Source organism: Camellia sinensis, chromosome 12 (genome assembly GCF_055761805.1).
Source record: "Camellia sinensis isolate YWXY chromosome 12, ASM5576180v1, whole genome shotgun sequence".
NCBI classification, from domain to species: Eukaryota; Viridiplantae; Streptophyta; class Magnoliopsida; order Ericales; family Theaceae; genus Camellia; species Camellia sinensis.
Window position 1 is genome coordinate 83,796,134 of NC_138972.1, and position 22,863 is coordinate 83,818,996.

The following is a 22,863-nucleotide window of genomic DNA, read 5'->3' on the forward strand; positions in this document are numbered from 1 at the left end:
AAATTTGATTTAAGCTGAAAAAAAGTTTTACCAAACGGGGCTATAATATTTTGTGATTTTTTTTTTAAATTCACCAAATACAAAAAATATAAAAATTCAATACATTATCTTATTTTGTTGTATTCAATGAAATTTTTTTTTAAAAAAAATTATATAAACTTTATACCTTTTAATGAAAAATTATATTCATATATAAAATTTATACAAAAAATATTATAAAAATGTTGTAATAGTGATATTGTTATAAATATAAATCATGTTTATGAATGTTTTGTTTTAAAGTGAAAAGTCACCATTAAGTTATATTATTGTGTTTAATAATTCTATATAAAATTTATATTTGTATATTATCACTTAATAAGAATATATTTAGGTAGAATTTAATAATGAAAAATTATAGAATGTAGTCATGATGATAAAAAGAATAAATTGTAAGAAAAATAATAAGATGGTTATTTAAAAAATTTTAGGACATGATATCAGTAATTTATGAAGTAATTTATAATGAGATTACAAATTTTAAGGAGAACAATATAGGCTGTGTTTGGTAAAATTTTGGAAACTTAATTCTACACCTTGGTTTGAGTGCATTGTTTGGTTACAATTTTCTAACATTGATTCCAAGCCTACTTTTGAAAACATGTCTATCTAGTCATCCTCCCGGATGTCCCCCGGACGTCCAGCCGGTTGACCAGAACATTTTTTTTTGACACCTGTTATTTTTATATTTTAAATAAAAAATATTTTCGGAATTTTTTTAAAATTTTTTATAAGTTTTGCATAGAATTTTGAATTGTGTATTTGATTATGAGTTGTAAATTTTTTAATCAAATATCATATGTCATATCAAAAATTTCAAACTCTTTTTAAAACACATAACTAAATAAATTTTTCACACTCAAATCATAATTCTAAAATTTATAAACTCAAAATATAAATATATTCTCAAATTATAATTTTAAAATTCTATCAAACACTATCAAAATTTTTCGAATGTAAATAAAAAATTTATATTAAATAAAAATTTCAGAGATGTCAGTGTAATTTACTTAAGGTAAATTACACTGACACTCCCTGAGATTTATATTTATTACAATTCCTCCTTCACCTTTTGAAAATTACATCTCTCTCCTTGAGGTTTAAAGTTTCATTACAGATTCCCCCCTCAGTAATTTAATTTTTTTAAACACCAATTTTGCCTTCACTAGGTAAATTACATTGACACCCTCACATTTTAGAAATTACAACCCCCTCCCTAAGGTTTAAAGTAGCATTACCAATTGCCCCCTCGATTAGTATTAGTTGGAAAAAAAATACATTTGAAAAAAAAAATTAATTGAAAAAAAAAATTGTTAGTAAAATTTTTAAATTTCTGTTTAAAAACCAACGTAAGCTCATTTTTTGAATTTATGTTTTTTTTTCTCAAATTTACAAATTGAGACAACCATTTATAAACCAAAAAAATTATCAAACAAGTTTTTATGGTAGTTTTTTTTTAATTTTTACAAATATAAATTGAAAACTGAAAACGAAATGGTTACCAAACAGGCTTCAGATGATAAAAATATCGTAAAATTAAAAAATAATTAAATAAGTTACCAATGCAAAAAATGACTTATCAAAAGATTCTTAGACTATGTATGATTTGATTTTTAGAAATTTTTTTTAAAAATTAAAAATTAATTTGGTTAAGAAATAAAAAATAAAAAAATAATTATCATTTTTACATAATTTTTATCTTTTGAGTGGTTAGAAATATTTTTTTACAAATTAAATTGAAACAGTTATATGTATGTATATAATCTGTTCAAAAATTAAAATGATAATTATTTTTTATTTTTTATTTCTTAACCAAATTAATTTTTAATTTAAAAAAAATTTAAAATCAAACCATACATACCCTAAGAATCTTTTAATAAGTCATTTCTTACGTTGGTAACTTATTTAATTATTTATTAATTTTACGACATTTTTACCATCTGAGACTTATTTGGTAACTATTTCATTTTTAATTTTCAATTTATACTTACAAAAATTTTAAAAATTGTCACAAAAACTTATTTGATAATTTTTTTGGTTTATAAACGGTTTGTCTCAGTTTGTAAATTTGAGAAAAAAACGAAAATTTAAAAAATGAGTTTACATTAATTTTTAAACAAAAATTAAAAAATTTTACTAACAAATTTTTTTTTCAATTATTTTTTTTTCAATTAATTTTTTTTCCAACTAATACTAACCGATGGAGCAATTGGTAATACTACTTTAAACCTTAGGGAGGGAATTATAATTTCTGAAATGTGATGGGTGTCAATATAATTTACCTAATGACAGCAAAATTAGTATTTAAAAAAATTAAATTGTTAAGCAGAAATCTGTAATCAAATTTTAAACCTCAAAAAAAAATATAATTTTTAAAAAATAAAAGAGAAAATTATAATAAATATAAATCTCAAAGATGTCAGTGTAATATACCCATTTATTTATCTAAATTTTAAAGATTTCAAAAAATTTGGGCACTACTCGCCTCCTAACGATTGGCCGTCCCGAGTCCCGACTACAGCGGGCAACTTCGTCTTCAGAAAAGGTCACTAAATGCACAAATATAAATTTACTATTTAGTCCTCGTATCTTACCTTCTTTACTTCACTATCCCCATTTCATTGCTCTTTGTTTTTCAAATGACCCAACCCACACAGGCCTATTTCAGTAATTTAAATTCTACCTACCTTATCTGGACTTGCATACAGTGGACCCCACTTGAACTTGACCCAAGTAAGTAACGCTCGCACAGTGCCTGGATGACTGCATGGGCCGCCACGTGTCCAAAACCTGTTCGTACAGTTACAATCAGGTGCATCCCATTCCCCCCCAACCACCTTCTAGAGTTGAGATTTCCTAAATTTAAATACCCCCAACGTGTTTGGAAAGAGAGTTGACTTAAAATTATTGTTAAAAGATAAAATAAATTAAAATAATAAATAAAACAAAATATTATATTAACTTATAATCATTTTTTTATAGCCATTAAATTGACTATGATAAAAATTAATTAATTTTTCAAACACAATTATTTTAATCAAATTAAAATAATTAAAAAATCAAATAACCATAAACTTTTCAAACAAGGCCACTTAAAAGTTAAAATTATAGTCATGTTAATAGTTTGAATTGTTCATCTCATATAATAAATTAAAAAAAATATGTAAATAAAAAATTAAATTATTCAGACATAAATAATGATGGTTAGTCAATTTTTAAAATATGTAGTGCATTTAAATAAAAATATTGTATTAATATAAACATTAATATCGGATCAATTTTATTTTTTTTATTAATAAATTTTTTAATTAATTATATAAAATAAATAATTTAAATTACTGAAATAAATTTTTAGGAATTGTTCGAAATGACTTACATAAGTGTATTTTTTATATTTTTATAAAAAGATATTCAAAAAAATAAAAAAATAATATGTTAAAAAAATAAAAAAATAAATTATTTTTAGATTGTCCATAATCTACTAATGAGTTAATTTCACCTGATATTTTCAATTTTAACGAATCCGAACTCATCTCTGCTCCCACTCCTGCTCCTACCCCTACCCCTAACCCTTTATATACTCCTCACTCACTCCTTCCAGTCTCTTGAAAAAAAACCCATCTCTCTCTCTATCTAGCTATGGCTTCCAACACCGGAGCTGACGAGCGTGACCAGAACAAGCCGGTAACCGGTTACCCATCTCAGGCTGGCCAAGTTGCCACCGGGTACCCCAGGGCGTCTCCGCTCGTCGACTCCGCCTACTTCTACTCCCCTCCGCCACCTTCCCCCTACTTCGCCGCCGTCGTCAGCCCCGCTTCCTTCTACCCCCCCCTCCGCCGCTCCAACTCCTCCTTCCTCCTCCTCCTCCGCCTCCTATCCGCTATGCTCTTCGTTTTCCTCCTCATCGGAACTATCTTCTTCATCTCCTGGTCCGTCGTCCGCCCCCGCCTCCCTGAGTTCCGCGTCTCCTCCGCCTTCGCCTCCCCCCTCAACGCCACCTCCTCCGACCTCTCCGCCACCCTCGACCTCTCCATCGTCGTCGCCAACCCTAACACCAAGTTCTGCATCCTTTACGATCGAATTGAAGCCTCTGTGTTCTACAGAGACGGGTTCTTAGTTTCGCAATCCAAATTGGCTCCTTTTCACCAGGCGAAATTGAATCAAACCCTAGTTTCTGCTCGTATGGCTATTGTTGGAGCCAATGTGGGGAACAATGTGGTCAAGGAGATTTTGGAAGATGAGAGGAATGGTACCGTGAGTTTTGGGGTTAGGGTTTTGGCTGTGGTTAGGTTTCGAAGTGGTGGTTGGCTTACCAGAAAGCGTCTCATGAGGGTTTACTGCTACGATGTCGAAATTGGGCATTCGGCTAGTGCTGGTGATGGGTCGGGGTCTCTCTTGACTCCATCTAAAGAATGTGAGGTTGACCTTTGACATATAAACTTACTGAATGTAAGGTTTTGTCAATCTTTAAATATTAAAAGCAATAAAAATAAAATCTTTCTAGTTAATAGAAAGAGGTTACATAAATTACTTTTGATCTTGTGCAACCCTGTTATTTATGTTCTTTTGCTTTTCTTGCTTATGTGGTGTTGGTGATTGTGTTTTGTTTAATCATTTGGGTCATAAATGTGGCCATTGGACATGTATGTTTTTGATTTATTTGGGTGTATTTGTAAATAGATCCTACATTTCTCAAAAATAGCATCAAATTCAACTTCAAGATTGATGATTAGGTGTTGTGGCCGGATGGATAATACGGGTGCTAACTTGCTTAAAGTTACCCGCTCAATCATATAGGATGAATTAGGGGTCTTGCACCTGCCCCTGCATAGTGGAATGCAGTTGGATGTGTAAATAGATTGCATTACAGTTTTTTGTTTCTCGTTGATGATTTATTACTCTTAACATTTTTTGGGGTTTCCCCTGAATTATAGCGTCAATGTGTTGGGTTGACATGCACCATTTGTGTCTGATCGGATCGTAGTTTTTGGTTACTTCTTGTTGGGATGTGATTGTCTAACGGTTAAGGGATGCTTTTTTGAAGCATTGAATCCTATTGATGGGTTGATACTAAGAGTAGCAATCAATTAACTATAGTTTTTGGTTTCTTCTTGTCGGCTTGGTTCACATGTTATGCTGTTTTTTTCTAATTGATGTATCGGGTAATAATAAAGTGTAGTGATTAGATGGACCTCTGTTTTTGGTTTGTTAGGGTTGAGAGAATTATAACGGATTGGACGTCAAACTAGAATTCATAACGTCGGTTACCTAGTGCGGGATTTTAGGAGCCTCAGGATTTGTGGACAATTGTAAGATTCTGTGGTTGGTAATTAATAATCTTTAATAGTCGGTTACTTAGTAGGTTGGTGTCGTATTTGGAAATTCATGCAAAAGTTACGATGTCGGTAGGTGAGAAAATTTCATGCAGAGTTAGATTTCTCACTTTCTATTGTTGGTAGATAGCATCTTTCAATATTCAAGTAAAATGTTGCTTATATGTGGTGAATTTCAGTGAAGATACTTGGAAATTTAACTATGATGCTCACACTCAAATATGCGTTCACATCTCATGAACTGTTGCTAGGAGACTTTGTTTTACCCCATGGAGTATGAGTGACTCAACACTTGAAAAAGATGGAAAACCGTTGTAAAAGGAATGAACAAGTCTTACATACAGACTTGCATCCACACTTTGACCCACAGTCCATGTAATCTAAATTTCAATTTGCTTGTTTGACAACAAATTATTAAATAAGCTCAGAATGTAGTTCTCATTTCCTGTTCTTGTTTTAAAATTTGTTCATGTGGCTTTGCCTAGAACACATTACTCTATATTGGGTGACCTATATCATTTTGCAACCTATTGAATTCTAGTTTGTAATCTCTCACTTCTAGGACATTCTTAGTTTACTGCCAAAATATTCTTTAGTGGTTCTAGGGCTTCTCTTGTGCGTTTCTATGTGTTTGGCTGATGACCAAGGGTTGCAGGTATTTGGATTATAAATTTTATTCATGAAAGATGCAACAATTTATAGTGATGTTTTTAGGAAGCAATGAACTTCTACATGTTGGGGTTTAATAGTATAGTGTTTTGTTTGTTCTAGTAATAGTATTGAGTAAAGATTCAGGGGATCTCTAAAACCAGTTTGACATTCTGTGTGATATGGGAGGGCCCTATGTACACGGACAGCAGGTGGCCACACTAGGACCTCCCGTAAGAGTTTGAGACTCAAATTTGCTTCTTAAGGAATTTTTGACTTTTTGGTTACCTAGTCTGTGGTTTTTAAATTTAACTATATTGATTTTGTGTTTTTCTCAATATTCAATATGTATTTTATCTTCTATTTATTTTTCCTTTATTTTTTATTTTTATTTTTATTTTTTTTCTCTTTCTTTTTGACATTCTGTTGGGTTGAAAATGAAGTGCTGCAATCAGTTTTATAAATGGGATGATAGAAATAAAGATTTAGCATCTCTAGTGATCAGTTCTATTCTTCTTATGTTTCCTCTTATTGTGGGGATATTTTATAGGCTTGGTGCCATTCATCATGTCGGGTTAGGAAAGGGGTCAAACAATGCATATCAAGCTCTTCAACACCCTCCTTCATGTACGATATTGTCTTGCATGTGGAGATGAAAACATTCAAACATGCACAGAAACATAATTCAAATGGGGAAACAAACGTAAACGGAGAAATATACACCCAAGACATCTCCTACCTGGAGCTCATATACCATATTATAGCGTCACTAATTCTAAAGTATTAAGTTGTTAGGAAAGGAACCCAACAATAACAGGGTATATATTGACTGCTAGTGTCCTATGGATCTCTTGATGGTTGCATAATAAATAGAGGTCATTTTTTTCTTCTTGTAGTTTTAGCACGTGGGGAATCTTGTGGATAATTTTCTTTTCTTTACGAGTAAAATGAACAATATTCAGACTGCTAGTTAATTTAATGTCTTTTGCTCTCTGTTTCAGTGAAGTTTATGAATAAAATTATCTGCAAATTATTGGCTCATTCACTGGCCCAGGTTATACTATAGGGAAGTTTGAAAGTAGCTAGAGGCAGGTTTCTAATGATAACATATGTGGAGAATCTAAGCTAGAATTGTTAACGATCAAGAACATCATATGATATCAACATATAAACACATTTTGATAAATAAATAAAAAAATGACAAAATGATCTAATATAGCTATATATTAGTGATCAACAATCTAATAGAAAATGTTATTTTCAATAACAAATGATGAAATTTTAATGTTAAGTGTCAGCAATAAATAGGAACAGCGATTATTTAAACTATATTATTCTTGTGAAGGGAAGCTGAGATGAATGGCTTTGTAAATGCACTTATCAATGACAGCTCTACATTGATGGACCATGCTAATGAGACTTGGAGTATTCCTGCAATCTGTATCATCAAAGAGAAAGACGGAAACAGCAAGAGTTTAGTATCCATGCTTCAGTTGTGCGTTCATGAAATGGAGAGATATGGGATAGTTTTTACTAAAGCGTAGAGCACAAAATCAAACTCCTTGTTACTTGTGTTGCTTGACCGAGTATTAATCATTCTTGATTGTGAACGATAGACTATTCATTTTATCACTAACTGGTTGGGATGATCGACAGTACTATAGGACAGTAATGTGCGTGAATTTCATGTTTGCGGGAAATAATAGATATGAAGGTGTAGTTTTGTGCTTTTTTATGAGAATCTTTCTTAATAACAGGAAACATTTTTTTTCCTCCTTGAGAGTTCAAAATGTGAATAGGCTTTGGCTTGCTGTTATGTCCGAGTGTTTTCACTTCTATGGTAACATATGAAAATGCCTCTTTTATGTTTCACTTTGGAGCCTTCTTTTCGAGTAGTTTTCAAAAATGAATTCGTAATCAATCTATGTGGAGTTTCACTTAGACACTTGCACAGCTCTAGATGAAGTCTAGATTAATCAGAACATTTGTCTGTATTAATGTACAGAATGAACCATGTTCAACAAGATCAAGTGTTGAAGCTAGAGTAAATAATACAAGCATGCAAGATGGAATCCTACCTATGATTTTACAGCTGGATGGCATGGATCTCATGATAGGTAAAGTCAGCATGGCCATATACTGATTCTGTTGTTTAGTTTCACTGATTGCTAGTTTCGTTTATGCCTCACTTGTAAGGGAGTTGATTATGCTGCTTTGTAAATATTTTCTACTAGCAGGCTTTCTGGTAGGTAGTTGCTCCTGTCAAGTTTCACCTGCTTACGGTGTACATGTCGATGCTTACATTGAGGGAATTAATTTGACTGAGTGAAAGCATTCTTGGCCTCATCTTCCTCACCTCGTATATCATGTCAGCCCCTTAGGTAAATCCTCTTTTCAATTTCATGTTGTTTCCAATCTCTTGTTCAGGGCTGCGCTAAGGGGAAGAATATCATAATTGTGTTATATTTCTTTCTTTTTATGTATATACATAATATTTATTTATTCATTGATGTGTTCATAATCTCATTGCGTAAGAGAGAGGCAATTATTTTCCTATTCATCTACTGATGGAAGTAAAATAATTTTGGAAATTTAGTCTCTTCTTACAATCATAAAATATTGAACAATGCCTAGGTGCGCAGAATGCACAACCTTCTCACATCATGTGGGTCCCACATGTGAGAGGGTTGTACATTCTTGTGCACCAAAACCTATGTGAACTTAGCATTTCTTTAATAAAATATTTTGTCTTTTTTACTATTCATAAACTTTGCTGCACTAGTTAATTAATGACTGTTAAAATCTTAGCACTTAATTGCACAATTAGCCTTGAAACAGACTTATTTTAGTGCCTTATGCATTTGGTAGCTTGTAAGTTAAACTGATCATCTCCATAATGTGATTTTCTTTAAACTAAATACTCAAAAATCACTCCTAATGATAGACTATATGTGATTTGTTGTGAATGTCATTTTAAAAATCTACTTGCGTCAAATATAAAACTCGTGGATTGGAAGAAGCTTTTAAGTCTCATTAACTAGGGTATTTTCGTAGTGTTTGCATGTAATTTAGCAATTATTTCATGTATTAAAACTATATATTTCATTCCATCCCTTAAGCTCTAGGGCACAATTCTGGAACAACTTAAAAGCAAGGAGCTGCTATGCCACATTTGGATGCAACAATGGTATTTTTCTCTGTTTATGTTCCTCCTCTTTTTTTTTTTTCTTTTTTTTAAAAAAAAATTATTTATTTATTTATTTATTTTATCTGACATTCCAGGTTCAGATGTTGCTTTGAAGAACAATCCTTCACCTCTACTCATTGTGATGACTTATTGTCTCGAGGTAGCACTGTTTCTTGGGTCAGGTCAATGGAAACTTTAATTACTTTGAAAGTGATTGTTTCAAATTAAGGAAAAGTGTTAGCTGTGTGTGAGATCAGATTTCTTGTTTAAGTTGCTTTCAGATGAAAATGCTTGACAAAACTCTGGTTGCGTTTCCATTTATGGATTTGAAATGAATATATTTGGCTGCATTCATTCTAGGGCTAGTATGACCTTAATGGATGGGAGAGTTTTAGAATAACGGATTTGAAATAATTAACTTGGTGAATATAGTTATTTGAAATTTTCCATGAATGATTCTAAAATATTAATAAAATGCATCTCTCTATCTCTTTGTCATCCTTTACTTCAGCATTATCAATTTACGTCCAATTATCAATCCACCTATCCAAACGGAGCCTAAGAAATTAAAAATTTATTCCAAATCTAAAGAGTTGCCTTGTGTGATGCAATTGGACAAGGTTTACCTTAATGGAGATGATCTATGGTGCTTTTTCTAATCACCCTCTAATTTGTAATCATTTGATATAGTTAATATTAACCACACTTTGCATGTGCATCAAAGATTACTTATTTTAAAAACTTAACTTTCCAATGGCAAGATTTTCACCAATACGGGTTTCAAGAGGAATGGTCTAACGAGGGTTGGAGTTTGTTTTTTCTTTTCTTCTTTGGCAAACGAAAAGAATTTCATTCATTAAAAAGAAATATAACATAGTACATAGTGAGTATATAAAGAAGAATTGAAAGAAGAAAATAATTTCATTCATTAAAAAGAATATAACATGGTACATAGTATAGCGAGTATATAAAAAAGAATTATGCTAGACAAGCGAGAAGAGATATTCCTTAAGATTATATACCAAGAAAATGACAAACAAAATCTCTTAAAAACAAAAAATTGAATGAATTCTGGTGTCCTACTCCTTCGTCCTTTTGCATTGCATCGTTTGACATCATAGCTTGTGGAAACTAGAGAAAATAACAATTTAATGTTATAGACTAAAAGTAATTACAGAGGGGGGTGGGGGGTACAATTCTTCCTGTGCGCAACTCTCCTCTCTATGCATGTACAAGAAGAGTTGCACCCCATGATTGTGTAATTATTTTTAATTTATTATTAAATTGTAATTCCTGCAAACAGCTAAATGGTTTTAACCCCCAAATTGGCATAATTGGAAACTTGTTTGTTTAATAATCAGCTTTTTTTGGATATTGCTTTATGTAAGCTTTGTTTGTTTATAGTTAATAATCAGATTTTTTTGGATCTTGATTGATGTACAGATACTTCCATATTGATTCCACGGATAGTTTTCTTTCATTTTCCATGCCTTTCTTTTCACAACCTCATCTTTTCATATTGGAGTTTTCTTCTCTGTAAGAATCTTCCTGTAGCTTTCTCCATGCTTTATTCCTACCACTAACTGGATTTCGTCTTTCACTAACAAATTTTCTTTTCTTTCCTTCTATTGGATCCAGATCCTCTGCAGTGGTGCTGGAGAGAACTTCCCTCCAATCATGGCCATTAATTACAGTTTGACCCCAATATTTCTTACTATCTTCACAAAGTTCTAAATTCTTTTATATTTTTTTGAGAACAAATATTTGCCCGTACTTTTTATATTTATATTTATATTTTTGTTTTTGTTTTTAAATTTATTATTATTATTATTAAATTTATTTATTTTTTATACTCAAGATATTAATGTAAAATTTCTTGAGTTATTCTATTTACTCTTTTTATTGTAAATTCTACATCTATTTTATTTGTTAAATTATTTAGTTTTACATAGTAGAATAAGTGACTAATCCTTGAGAAAGTAGGTATTGCAATTTTATAACTTTTGATGTTGACTAGGTAATTAATTTTGGCCCTTGGATTGTGTCTATGATGTTGTGGCTGTGGGTAAGTGTGGCCTAGGAAGATGACTGGAGGGAGGAATCTGTTTTGGACAAATTGTTTTTTGATTTCATATAATTTTTTTGATATCTATCCATATAAAAATTGTCCAAAGCGGTTTTGAGTGTTTACTTCCACCAAAAAACCAAAAAAAGAAAAACGTTGTTTCGCTTTTTAGATTGATTGAAAATCAATTTATTCACTTCATTTTCTTTTTTGAAATTTCAAATTCAATATTAATTTTATTTCAAAGATCTCGAAAAGACGAATTTATAAATATCAATTTTGTTAAAAAATAGATTTGTAGAATTTAAAATTTGAAATTTCAAACTTTTTTAATACAAAATAAACATAAAGATAAATCTATCTAACAAAAAATTTATAACCTTACGATATTAAGAATTGAACACTTAAAATAATTATCAAATAAATTTAAAAATTAAATTTATGACCTAAGTCTTTATAACTTAAGGCAAATATTAACAAGATTCATCAAAATAAACTTAAAATAATAAAAAATCACAAAAGAAAATGGGTAAATTATAAATACACCCCTTGAGGTTTGATTAAAATACAAATCACCACTTTAGTTTTGAAAATTATATTCAATCCCCTGAAGTTTTTAATTTCATAACAAATCTTCTATCTTATTAATAAATCATCAAGTCAATTAATAATTTTTAATGATGTTATAATATATTTTAATTAATAATTGAGATAATTTTATTTTTATATAAGAGAGTAATTATGAATTTTTTTAAAATTAATTTTGTTATATAAATTTTTTTAATAAAGAGATATTGTATTTATAAATTTTTAAATTATAAGAGATAATTTATATTTAAAAAAATTCTCAAGGTGTATTCACAATTTACCAAAAGAAAACTAAAGGGCCTGAGAGGCTCAAGCTTCGAGGATGATGTTGTATGGACTTTTATGAGTATACAACAATATGTAGGGGATATAATGATATGATAATCGACTCAAATGTCAGACCAAGAAAAGCAAATTTTGGTTGCCTGTCCCTACTGAAATTCTGCCTACGATGGATTGGTTTTTAGTTTTTTTATTTTTTTAGTTATTTTAATTTATGGTTAAAAAATTTTGTTTGGAATTTTTTTTTAATTTTTTTAATTTTTTGTGAGAAAAATAATTTAATAATTATAGGTTAGATATGACATTTTGTCTTATTAAATCAAAAAATTTATACTATTTTTTGTGACTAAAATAATTAAAAAAAATTCCAATTTTTACTTTCCAAACGAAGCCAATGTTATGGTTAACAATATAAGTAGTTCATCATTTTATTATTATTATTATTATTATTATTACTATTGTATTAATTTAATTAAGTACAACATTCATGTTTGTGAATAATACAATAATAACACATTATATTGATCACAATTAGGGGTGTAAATTTGGCCCGATCCTCCCATTCAGGTCCAAGCTCGGGCAGGTCCGTGTCATGCCACGTGGGCTCTCGTTAAAATTCGGGCCTAACTAGGCCGGCCCACAAGTTAAAAAATTAGGCTCAGACTCAGGTTTAGGAGATATTTGGGCCTTGGAAGACCCTCGAGCCGAGCCAACAGTCCTGGGCTAAGGCTTGGGCCGGGCCTGAACAATTTTTTTATTTTTTTTTTCTATTTTTTCCACCAAAATTTTATTCTTTTCCACAAAAAATGACACTGGGTCTCAAGTCGGGTTTTGAGCAGGCCTTGAACGGGCTGATAGACTGGCCCAAGTGGGCTGGGCTTCAAAATGACGGCGTAGGCCCAGGACTGGGCTCGGGCCGCTCACGAGTCGCGTGCCATTTTTACACGCTTAGTCACAACACAATAAGAAAAATAGAATTATTATAATATTATTATTGATGAAAATATATAAAAGGATATAGGCAAATATGAACAAGTGTCGATTGTTTAACGTTAGGATTAGTGTAAAAAGTGTGTTAAAAATGGTGAAAAAGTATTTTAATATGAATGAAAAATATTATAAAACTAATGAAAAGTGTATTGAATTCTACACTTATTTGGTCTTTTTTGTGTACTCTCAGGACACTTGTTAACAAGTAAAGTTGAGTAATGAATCCGTTAAATCTGCAAACCGATCCGGTCTAGTCCAATTCAATAGGTTTGGATTGATCTTTTGAATCCGTAGTTGGGTTCTGAATTATGAAATTGAGGAATCGTGTTTCGCGGATCAGTTCCGGATTACACTTCACAGTTTCGGCTTAAACTGATCTAAATCATATACAAATTAAACTATATTCATATCATAGACCCACATACATGCTGTCCTATCTCTTATATATATAATAAAACCAAAACCCTATTGTGGAACTAAAGCATTGATATGTTGCTACTTTTTTTTTTTTTCCTTTAACTCTATTTGGGCATGAGTTAGCCTTGAACTCTGCTCGTTGCTGCTATTATGAAACTATGTTGCTGCTATTGTGGAATTATATATACCGTTATGTTTATGTTTCGAAAAATTATGAAATGAAAATGTTATATGATTTTTCTTTATTAATAGATTATGTGAATTCGTGATTCTAAATTGAACCAAATTGTGTTTAAATGGTTTGATTTGGATTGATTTCATGATTTAAATAGATTGGATTGATTTCAATTTTTATGGAACTGTAAACAACGAATTGATCCTAACTTTATTCCAAACCGAACTAATTCGAATCATCACCGCTATTAACAAGACCCAATGATACATTAGGATCTTGCTACTATCACTACAAGAAAAGTGACTTTAAAACACGAAACTTTTTGGGACGGCGTGTATCCCGTCGCAAAAAGTGATAGTTTGCAACGGCATTTGAAGTCGTCTCAAATAAATGTCTTCTGCGACAGTAATCACCCCGTCGCTAATAAGCACAGAAGAAAAAGTGCCGTAAACACGGAAGTATTCGCGACGTATTGTGTGCCGTTGCAAAAATAAATTCTTTTGAGACGGGTGAAATTTACCGTTGCAAATAGTGGGCATTTGTGACGGCAATTCTCTATCACAAAAAAACCCTTATTAAAACGGCGTCGTTTTAATAAATGGATTTTATCATTTGTGACGGTTTATCTATATCGTCGCAAAAGGTACTGAAATATTCATCTCCCTCCTTTAGCCCAATTGGTGCTTGATCAAAACCCCCAAAATTTCATCCCAAATCCCTAACACCATTCTCCTTCACAATCACAGAGATTTCAAGTTCTCAATCTTAGAGACGAGTTCGAGTTCGAGTTCGAGTTCGAGTTTGAGTTCGTGTTCGTGTTCGTGTTCGTGTTCACTGACGATCACAGAGATTTCAAGTTCCCAATCACAGAGATTTTGATTGTTCACCAACGATCTCTCTGTCGACAAGCGACGACGGCTAGCGATAGTGCGGTGACGGCATGTTACGATCCCTCTCTCTTGCGCGAGCTCAGTCAGTATGCTCACACACACACACACACACACACACACTGATATATATATACATATTATTCTTCCCCTGTATGCCGATAAACTTTCTGATAAACTTTTTGTTTATGTTCAATGTTGAAATAAATGTATGTTGATTTGTATATCCAAGTATGAGTTAACATTGCTTCATCTAAAGACTATAATCATCAGAAATGATTTTTCATTTTGTTTATTAAAACTGTGATTTTAAAACTGCGATTTTAAAACTCTGATAAACTTTTTGTTAGATTTTATTACGATTCTACGGGTTAGATTTTAAAGTAGGGCGACAGAAAAAAGGGGTTTATTATGAATATTCAGTGATCAGCCTTTTTTACAGTTGTTAATCACCTATTTTCATGAACTAAAATTTTATATTTACCACCAAAAATTGAGAGGAGTTCGACCGCCTAGGCACGAAAGACTTGTGGAAGAAGACGGGGCTTGAATCAAGTTCCCGGTTTAGGAGTTAGAGTCGGATATCACTTTAGGCAAACTAGTTCCTTAAGAAACTTGAATTCGAGTTGTTGACGCCCCAAAATTACCAAACAACGTCGGTTTAGCACGAAACTTGGCACACACGACCGCCTAGACACGAGAGACTTATGGGAGAAGACGAGACTCCAATCGGGTTCTCGGTTTAGGAGTTAGAGCCGTATTTTGGTCTAAGCAAACTAGTTCCTTAAGAAACTTGAATTCGAAGTGTTGATGCCCCAAAATCACCAAACAACGTCGGTTTAGCACGAAACCTGGCACACACGATCGCCTAGGCACGAGAGACTTGTGGGAGAAAATGAGACTCCAATTGGGTTCCCGGTTTGGGAATTAGAGCCATATTTCGGTCTAGGCAAACTAGTTCCTTAAGAAACTTGAATTCGAGGTGTTGACGCCCTAAAATAACCAAACAGGGTCGGATTGGCACAAAACTTGGCACACACGGCCGCCTAGGCATGAGAGACTTGTGGGAGAAAACGAGGCTCGAATCGGGTTCCCGATTTAGGAGTTAGAGTCGGATATCACTCTAGGCAAACTAATTCCTTAAGAAACTTGAATTCGAGATGTTGACACCCCAAAATCACCAAACGGTGTCGGTTTAGCACGAAACTTGGCACACACGACCGTCTAGGCACGAGAGACTTGTAGGAGAAGACAGGACTACAATCGGGTTCCTAATTTGGGAGTTAGAGCCTGTAGACGTCCCCGAACGCCCCGGGGAGGAACGAGTCCCCCGTTCCGTTCGATATTGGGCTCACTACAGTTTGGACTCTCAATTTGTCACGGTTCTAAATCTGAACCAAAGAGTCCAAATTCGGCAAATTGTTTTGAAAAAATAGATTTTGAAAGAAGTGCCAAACATGGACTACTTTTCCAGATACAGAGTCGCCACCTAAATGTTTTATTTTGGGGAAATTTAGGAAACCCTGACTCGTTTTCCTAAGGCCACGTGTCCGTCATCACCAAAGTTGCCTCGGCTCGGGAACTTGGGTACGATTGGGGAAGGTCACTTCGTGAGCACCCCCGTTCGCCCGATCAAAGATCGGCCTCTACTAACCATGATATCTAGTTTTGAAAACTTTATGCGTTCTTATTCTGGTTATTAGCCTAGATTTACTATGTGATGCACACAGCATACAAGTATAGACTGGATCGTCTGAATTGGAACAAAACATTTCATGTTTGTTTATTTTAAAAATGGTTTGATGGTGCTACCCGCAAGTAGGCTAAGACGTGGATTTGCCACCCTCGGGTGGGCTTAGAAAAACATGATTTTGCCACTATCTAGTGGGCTTAAAACACACATTTTAACGAATTGCCCCAACTCAAATAACCCAACCTTCACCCACAGACATTCAGGCAGTTATATCACATAAGCATATAGCCTAATGGTAAGCATGCTATCATGGCAGTCACTCACACGCATGCAAGGATGCTAAAGCATAAAACTTACCGAGTACTCCAAGCCAAAACAGAAGCTAATTAGAAATCCATGCATGATCCTAATTATACGGAAATGCCTAATGCAACACATGCAAAAATGCAACTATAGCAGGCTCGGCTATTCTAAACATGGCATATGAAATCCTACAGCTAACATGTATTCAACTTGGAATTGAAAATACAATGCAGTTAGTATGATGCGCCGAGCCCGGTGCATGCAAAACAGATGAATGAATGTAAACATGCTATCATACTGTATGCTAATTGAAACATGCCCTAATCTAACCATCATAAGCGGGTAAATAAAAGGGAGAAAAACGTGGGGTTGGAAGACATACATCACACACACGCACACTTATTACAGTTGTGCCCTCGCTCGGAGGGTCCGAATAAATAATACAGTCCCGAATAAATAATTACAGTCCAAATAATTACAAAACCCTAATTAATTAACAAATTAAATTAGGAAAGCAATAAATTAGCATGCAAGCCAGGGACTGCCTCGACTCTGTTCCGAATGATGGATGATGCATGCTTGAGTCGCCTTGCGCGAAAATCCACTGCGATGCCCCAGTTTGCCTCTGTTTGCAATTGTTCTCGGGATGCGCGCTAAGCTCCGGAAGGCTGCTGACTCTTGATTTGCTGTAACAGAGAGCAAGAAAGGGGCATGGCAAAGTATTTTCACATATGTGTGCTTGACTACTCTTCAGGGAGTGTAGTCCTCGATCCTCGTGCCATCAATCACGCATATCGATGCATGATGGCCGAGGAGTCGAATTTGCACGACTCAATATGAAATGAATGCACATATAAATACAACAAAACCTAAACTCCATCATGGATAATCCGGAGTGTCGGTGACTGGGAATTGAGACACGTTCCGTCACTCGAAGTACAAAACGTCCCTCGTTTCCCGTGCTCGGGCTAGCTCTTATCCCAAGCACAATGCAGTATGCATGACATGCATGAATGCAACTAATATACAACCTAGTATGCACAATGCTATGAGATGGCATACACGATGCACGAGTTAACATGGCATACACAATGCTCTAACATACAACCTAGCATACGCAATGCTATGAAATGAAATGGCATACACAATGCACAATGGACTTACACCAACATAAGTGGACCTCAGCCGCACTCGCATCAATGGCCATTAGATGAAAATGAGACACTCGAGATGCGTGCACACGTGCACGCAAACCGAGGACCGAACCTAAGGCACAAATGCCACTCTAACAAAGCATGGCAAGGTATGAAACATGATATGCAAACATGCAAATTTCAGTACCAAAATATGATGCAAAACAGCCCCGAAATATGGAAACATGGCACCCGATGCATGAAATGAGACCCGAAACTCGAAACTAGGCACACGGAATGACTTATAGCTATACAAAGCATGCATTATTTGAATATGAAGCATAAAGACAGAATTAAGGCAGTCCCAAAACATGCATATTTCCAGTTTTAAGCAAGGCCAAAAAGTGAACACAAATAGGGCTAAGTTAACATGCAAAATGGCCCCAAAAGAGAGATAAAGAAGCAAGTAGCAGCTGCTGGCCCCAAACAATGAAGAGCCCTTCAACAAATTTTAAGAGAGGCTCAAAACAAGGTATTTTACAGTTTATGGCCGAGCCCAAAACAGTGCACAAGTAAGCTTAAAATACTATGCAAGAAATAGGCCTAAAAGAAGGTTTAAACACAAAGTGTAAAAAGGGAGCCTCAAACAGCAAAAGACCCTTGATCAAACATGAAGATGAGGTCAAAATATGACTATTTTCAGTTCGGGTCGGAGCCCAAAAATACAAGCACAAGGGGCTAACAAAACATACAAAAATAAGGCCAAAAGAGGGATAAAGAGGCAAGTGACAAAAGAAAGCTTCAAACCGTGAAGATCCCTTCAACAATATTGAAGAAGGGCTCAAAATAAGCCACTTTTCAGTTTATAACCAAGCTCGAAACAATTTACAAATGAGCCTAAAATACTATTCAAGAAAGAGGCATATAAGAGAGGTAAAGAAGCAAGTGTAAAAAGGAAGCCTCAAACAGGGAGAGGCCCTTAAAAAAACATGAAAAAGAGCTCAAAATAATGCTATTTTCAGTTAGGGTCGGAGCCCAAATATGCAAGAAAGAGGAGCTAATATATTAAGCAAAAATAGGGCCAAAGAGAGGGATAGAAGACTTACCCTTGAAGACCAATGCTTCAACAACTCTTGGCTTGAGAAAAGGTGCTCCTTGCCTCTGGAAAACCATCTCCAAGTGTTGGAAAGGATGGTGAGGAGGTGGTGCTATGTGGTGGTGTAGAAAGGGGCCAAAAAAACAAAAGAGTTTTGATGCTTGGAATATAGAGAGAGAGAGAAATTAAATGTAGGAGGCTTAAACAAAATTTTTTTTCTCCCCCAAAATGCATCTGGAGCTGCTGGTTTTATAGAGGGAGGAATGGAGGAAAATGAGGGGAAAATGGGAGGGAAAATCAATTCAAATTTCCCCCAAAAAATAGGCCTAAAAGAAAGATAAAGAGGCAAGTGGTAGCTGCTGGCCTCAAACCGAAGAGAGCCCTTCAACAAAGTTAAAGAGGGGCTCAAAACAAGACACTTTACAGTTTACATCAAGCCACGAAACAGCTCACAAATAAGCCTAAAATACCATGCAAAAATAGGCCTAAAAGAGACTTAAAGAGGCAAGTGATAGTAGGAGACCTCAAACAGTAAAAGGTCCTCAATCAAACATGAAAAGGAGCTCAAAATATGACTATTTACAGTTTGGGTCGGAGCCGAAAAATGCTTGCAAGCAAGGCTTAGATATAGAGCAAGATAGGAACAAAAAAGAGGAAAAGAAGCTTACCCTTGAAGACCAATGGACCAGCAGCTCTTGGTCTGAGAAATGGTGCTCCTAAACTCTGAAAAACAGCTCCAAGTCATTGGAATAGATGGTGGTGGGGTGTATACCAAAAACCGGAGCAAACGGAGGTGGTTAAGCGGTCTTGAACCGAGGCACACGGCCGACGGTTCCGAAAACCGGGAACCGGGCTCCGAAACGGGAAAAACGGCCTACGACCACAAAACGTAGCCTACGGCCACTGAGAGATGATCTACGAGACCTCTCCCTCCCTTCGGGAAGAGAAGACGGAGAAAACGGGACCTGGTTCGCAAACCAAGGTAAAGCACAAAAGAGTCTGGAAGTCCGGAGGCAAGGCTCACGGCCGAGACTCCGCGACTTCTGAACGAGCACAATATGCAATATCACCGAGCGCTCAATCGGTGACGTCTAAGTCTTAAGGTCGGTCAAAAATGGGGTGTCTACAGTTGCCTCTCTTTGACAGAACTCGAAAGTCGTAAGTGACGGGAGTGAATGTCAAAGCCCAGAGACGACCCATTTTTGACAAGGCCGAAAACTTAGACAAACATACTAGATAACAAAGAAATGTGCCCGCAGGCGGGGGGCAAGATGCAAAATGATATGCAAGAAGATTTTGATAATTGGACTTATACGCTACGCGAAGCCGGTTTGATAATTGAGGACTAATGCAATGCACTGTAATGTAGTGGCTAAGATGCAATGTAATAGCTAAGAGGTAAAGGTATCTTACAGGGGCAATTGGTAATGACTTACCTCGGCAATGTCCTACCTCATGCTGATGCGGGAATCTTCCTCTTCTTCTCAGTTGAACCACAGGTACTACTTTTCTCCCTGACCATGGTTGCAGCTTTCCCTATTCTCTAACAGGGCGACAGACTAGGTTGGATTAGTATCCAGAATTGAGGCGCATACAGATGCTATCTCAATCTATGGGACTGCCATACAAATTTCAAGCCGAGGATATACCCCTGGGTATTTAAACCAGACTTTAGTCTCGGAAATCCCGAACCTTTGCGTTCTAGGCAAGAGCCATTCGAACTCTAGTTTCCACCGTCTCAGTTGATCTCCTAGGAACTCACTGCTAACATAGGTAGGTGGCTATACCAAACCACTGGGAGTCGTTCGGGCACGACAAACACCAAAGGAATTGCACCTTTAGAGGATTTAAGGTCTCCTGGACCAGGTGAGTGTACAAGACAGTGCGAATAAATGCAAGTGCGATGCGCAAAACAGTGCGAGTGATGATGCAGGATTTAAGGTCTCCTTAGACCGAAGAGTGCATAAGACAGTGCAAATGATGCAAAAATACAATGTGCACAAGACAGTGCGATGCAGAGTGAATGTACAAAACAGTGCTAAACAGATGCACAAAATAGTGCGATGCTAAAGGTGTACAAAACAGTACGAGCAGGGTGAATGCACAAAACAGTGCGATACAGATAAGGTGCGCAAGGTAGCGCGATGCAATGCATGCATAATGCAAGTAATGGTCACGGCGCAAGATAGCGCGATGCAATACACTAACAAGTACAGGTGAAATGCGCAAGATAACGCGATGAAATGCATGCACAATGCAAGTAATGTGCACAAAATAGTGCAATGCGCAAAATAGCGTGAGTGAAATGTAATGCACTAATAAGTGCAGGTGGGACGCGCAAGATAGAGCGAATGATACAATGCACAAAACAGCGTGATACGCTAAACAGCGCGATTGATTTGAAATGCATAAGATAGTGCGAATGATAAACTGCACAAAACAGTGCGATTGAGGTGCACAAAATAGCGCGAATGTAAACTGCACAAAACAGTGCGATTGAGGTGCACAAAATAGCGCGAATGATAAACTGCATAGAACAGTGCGATTGTGGTGCGCAAAATAGCGCGAGTGATAAACTGCACAAAACAGTGCGATGGCGGTGCGCAAAATAGCGCGAATGATAAACTACACAAAACAGTGCGATTGCGGTGCACAAAATAGCGCGAATGATAAACTGCACAAAACAGTGCGATACGCTAAACAGCACGAGTGATTAGAAATACACAAAACAGTGCGATACGCTAAACAGCGCGAGTGATTTGAAATGCACAAGACAATGCGATTGAGATACAACCACAAAATGCACAAGACAGTGCAAGTGAGATACAAAGTGTAAGTGCACAAGACAGTGCGAGTGAGATAAAATGCACAAGAAAGTGCGATATGCTAAACAGCGCGAGTGATTTGAAATGCACAAAACAGTGCGATAAAATGCATCTTCTATGCAAGTATGGAGGCATTTTCCATGCAGAAGATATAGGCATTTTCTATGTAAGTATGGAAACACATTCTATGCAATATTGAAAGCAAGCATATTCTATGCATGAAACAAGCAAAGCATATTCTATGCGGAATCGAAAGCAAGCACATTCTATGCATGAATCATAACGATGCACGGCACGCATGCAACAACAGTGTATATGAAAGTTCACATTCTATGCAGTAGAAGAGCATCAAATATGTACTCTGGTGCCTCTGATTTACCTCTTAGAGGACTTTGCAACACACTCAGCTCAAAAAGGGCACACCCTGTTCATATTGGCAAGAGATAACATCTACTGCTGCTTTAATTGCCAGTCTGACTTGAAGCATGCTTAAGCTTGGAGTAGAGGCACACTCATTCTTCGGAGCACTGACAAGGCCTGAAGAGGTACATATGGAATGCAATCTCAGAATTTTCTGAAGGTGAAACACACTCAGATGCTCAAAATTTTCCCTCTTTTCTTTTGCTTTGCAGTCCGGAACTTATATAGCTTCAGATAGGTCCTTGTTTTACTGTTCACACTTATCGGGGGTGGAACCTGCAGTTTTATGAAAGAACAAATCCTGTTTTGCACAAAGGTGGAGAATGGCACAGCACTCTGAGCACAAGATGATTTTTTGAAATTGAGAAATGAGTTCTCGACCGAGTATTGAGCCTACAACTGAACACAGCGAAAAAGACTCAATAATGGAAAACAAAAGGTAAACAACCTAAACACATCGAGACACACTCAGACTGACTCAAAGCAAGAATCGAGATAAAACAAAAGACACAACACTCAAACGTGTTACAAAGACGAGAGACCTCTCAGTACGCGAGGAGCCAGTTTCTCCGGGTATTATTTTCCACCCTTTTCTTATTTGTGATTCTCACATCACTCGGCCCTCAGGCTCTGTTTTTTTGAAAAAGCCATTTCCTCACTTTTTCTCTCAGCGCACACCTCTCTATTCTTTAATCTCTCATTTTAAATCCCTCTCCTGGGCGGTTGATGGATAAACAGAAAGTTGTGGGCTCTTGCCCCTAGCATTCCGCTAGATTCTTCTT

General features: G+C 35.4%; 1 protein-coding gene across 8 annotated transcripts; it reads left to right on the plus strand.

Moving 5' to 3' along the window:
* The first annotated feature begins 3,554 nt into the window (after window positions 1-3,554).
* Window positions 3,555-11,165, plus strand: LOC114277268 (NDR1/HIN1-like protein 10). Of its 8 annotated transcripts, none has more exons than XM_082899097.1 (7): window positions 3,555-4,488; window positions 8,026-8,137; window positions 8,258-8,401; window positions 9,140-9,207; window positions 9,303-9,367; window positions 10,651-10,743; window positions 10,846-11,165. In XM_082899097.1, the coding sequence occupies exon 1, from the start codon at window positions 3,679-3,681 to the stop codon at window positions 4,468-4,470; it is 792 nt and encodes a 263-aa protein (XP_082755223.1). In that variant the 5' UTR covers window positions 3,555-3,678; the 3' UTR covers window positions 4,471-4,488; window positions 8,026-8,137; window positions 8,258-8,401; window positions 9,140-9,207; window positions 9,303-9,367; window positions 10,651-10,743; window positions 10,846-11,165. The 8 variants fall into 8 exon arrangements, with proteins under 8 accessions (XP_082755223.1, XP_082755222.1, XP_082755220.1 ...); XM_082899096.1 differs by having other exon boundaries at window positions 3,566-4,458; window positions 8,255-8,401; window positions 9,303-9,389; XM_082899094.1 differs by having other exon boundaries at window positions 3,566-4,458; window positions 8,255-8,401.
* The last annotated feature ends 11,698 nt before the right edge of the window (window positions 11,166-22,863 follow it).

Coding starts and splice junctions, on each gene's coding strand:
- LOC114277268 (XM_082899096.1), top strand. CDS start 3,679: ATGGCTTCCAACACCGGAGCTGACGAGCGTGACCAGAACAAGCCGGTA. Junction 4,459..8,025: donor CTCCATCTAAAGAATGTGAG/GTTGACCTTTGA, acceptor ATTAATGTACAG/AATGAACCATGTTCAACAAG. Junction 8,138..8,254: donor TGGCATGGATCTCATGATAG/GTAAAGTCAGCA, acceptor ATTTTCTACTAG/CAGGCTTTCTGGTAGGTAGT.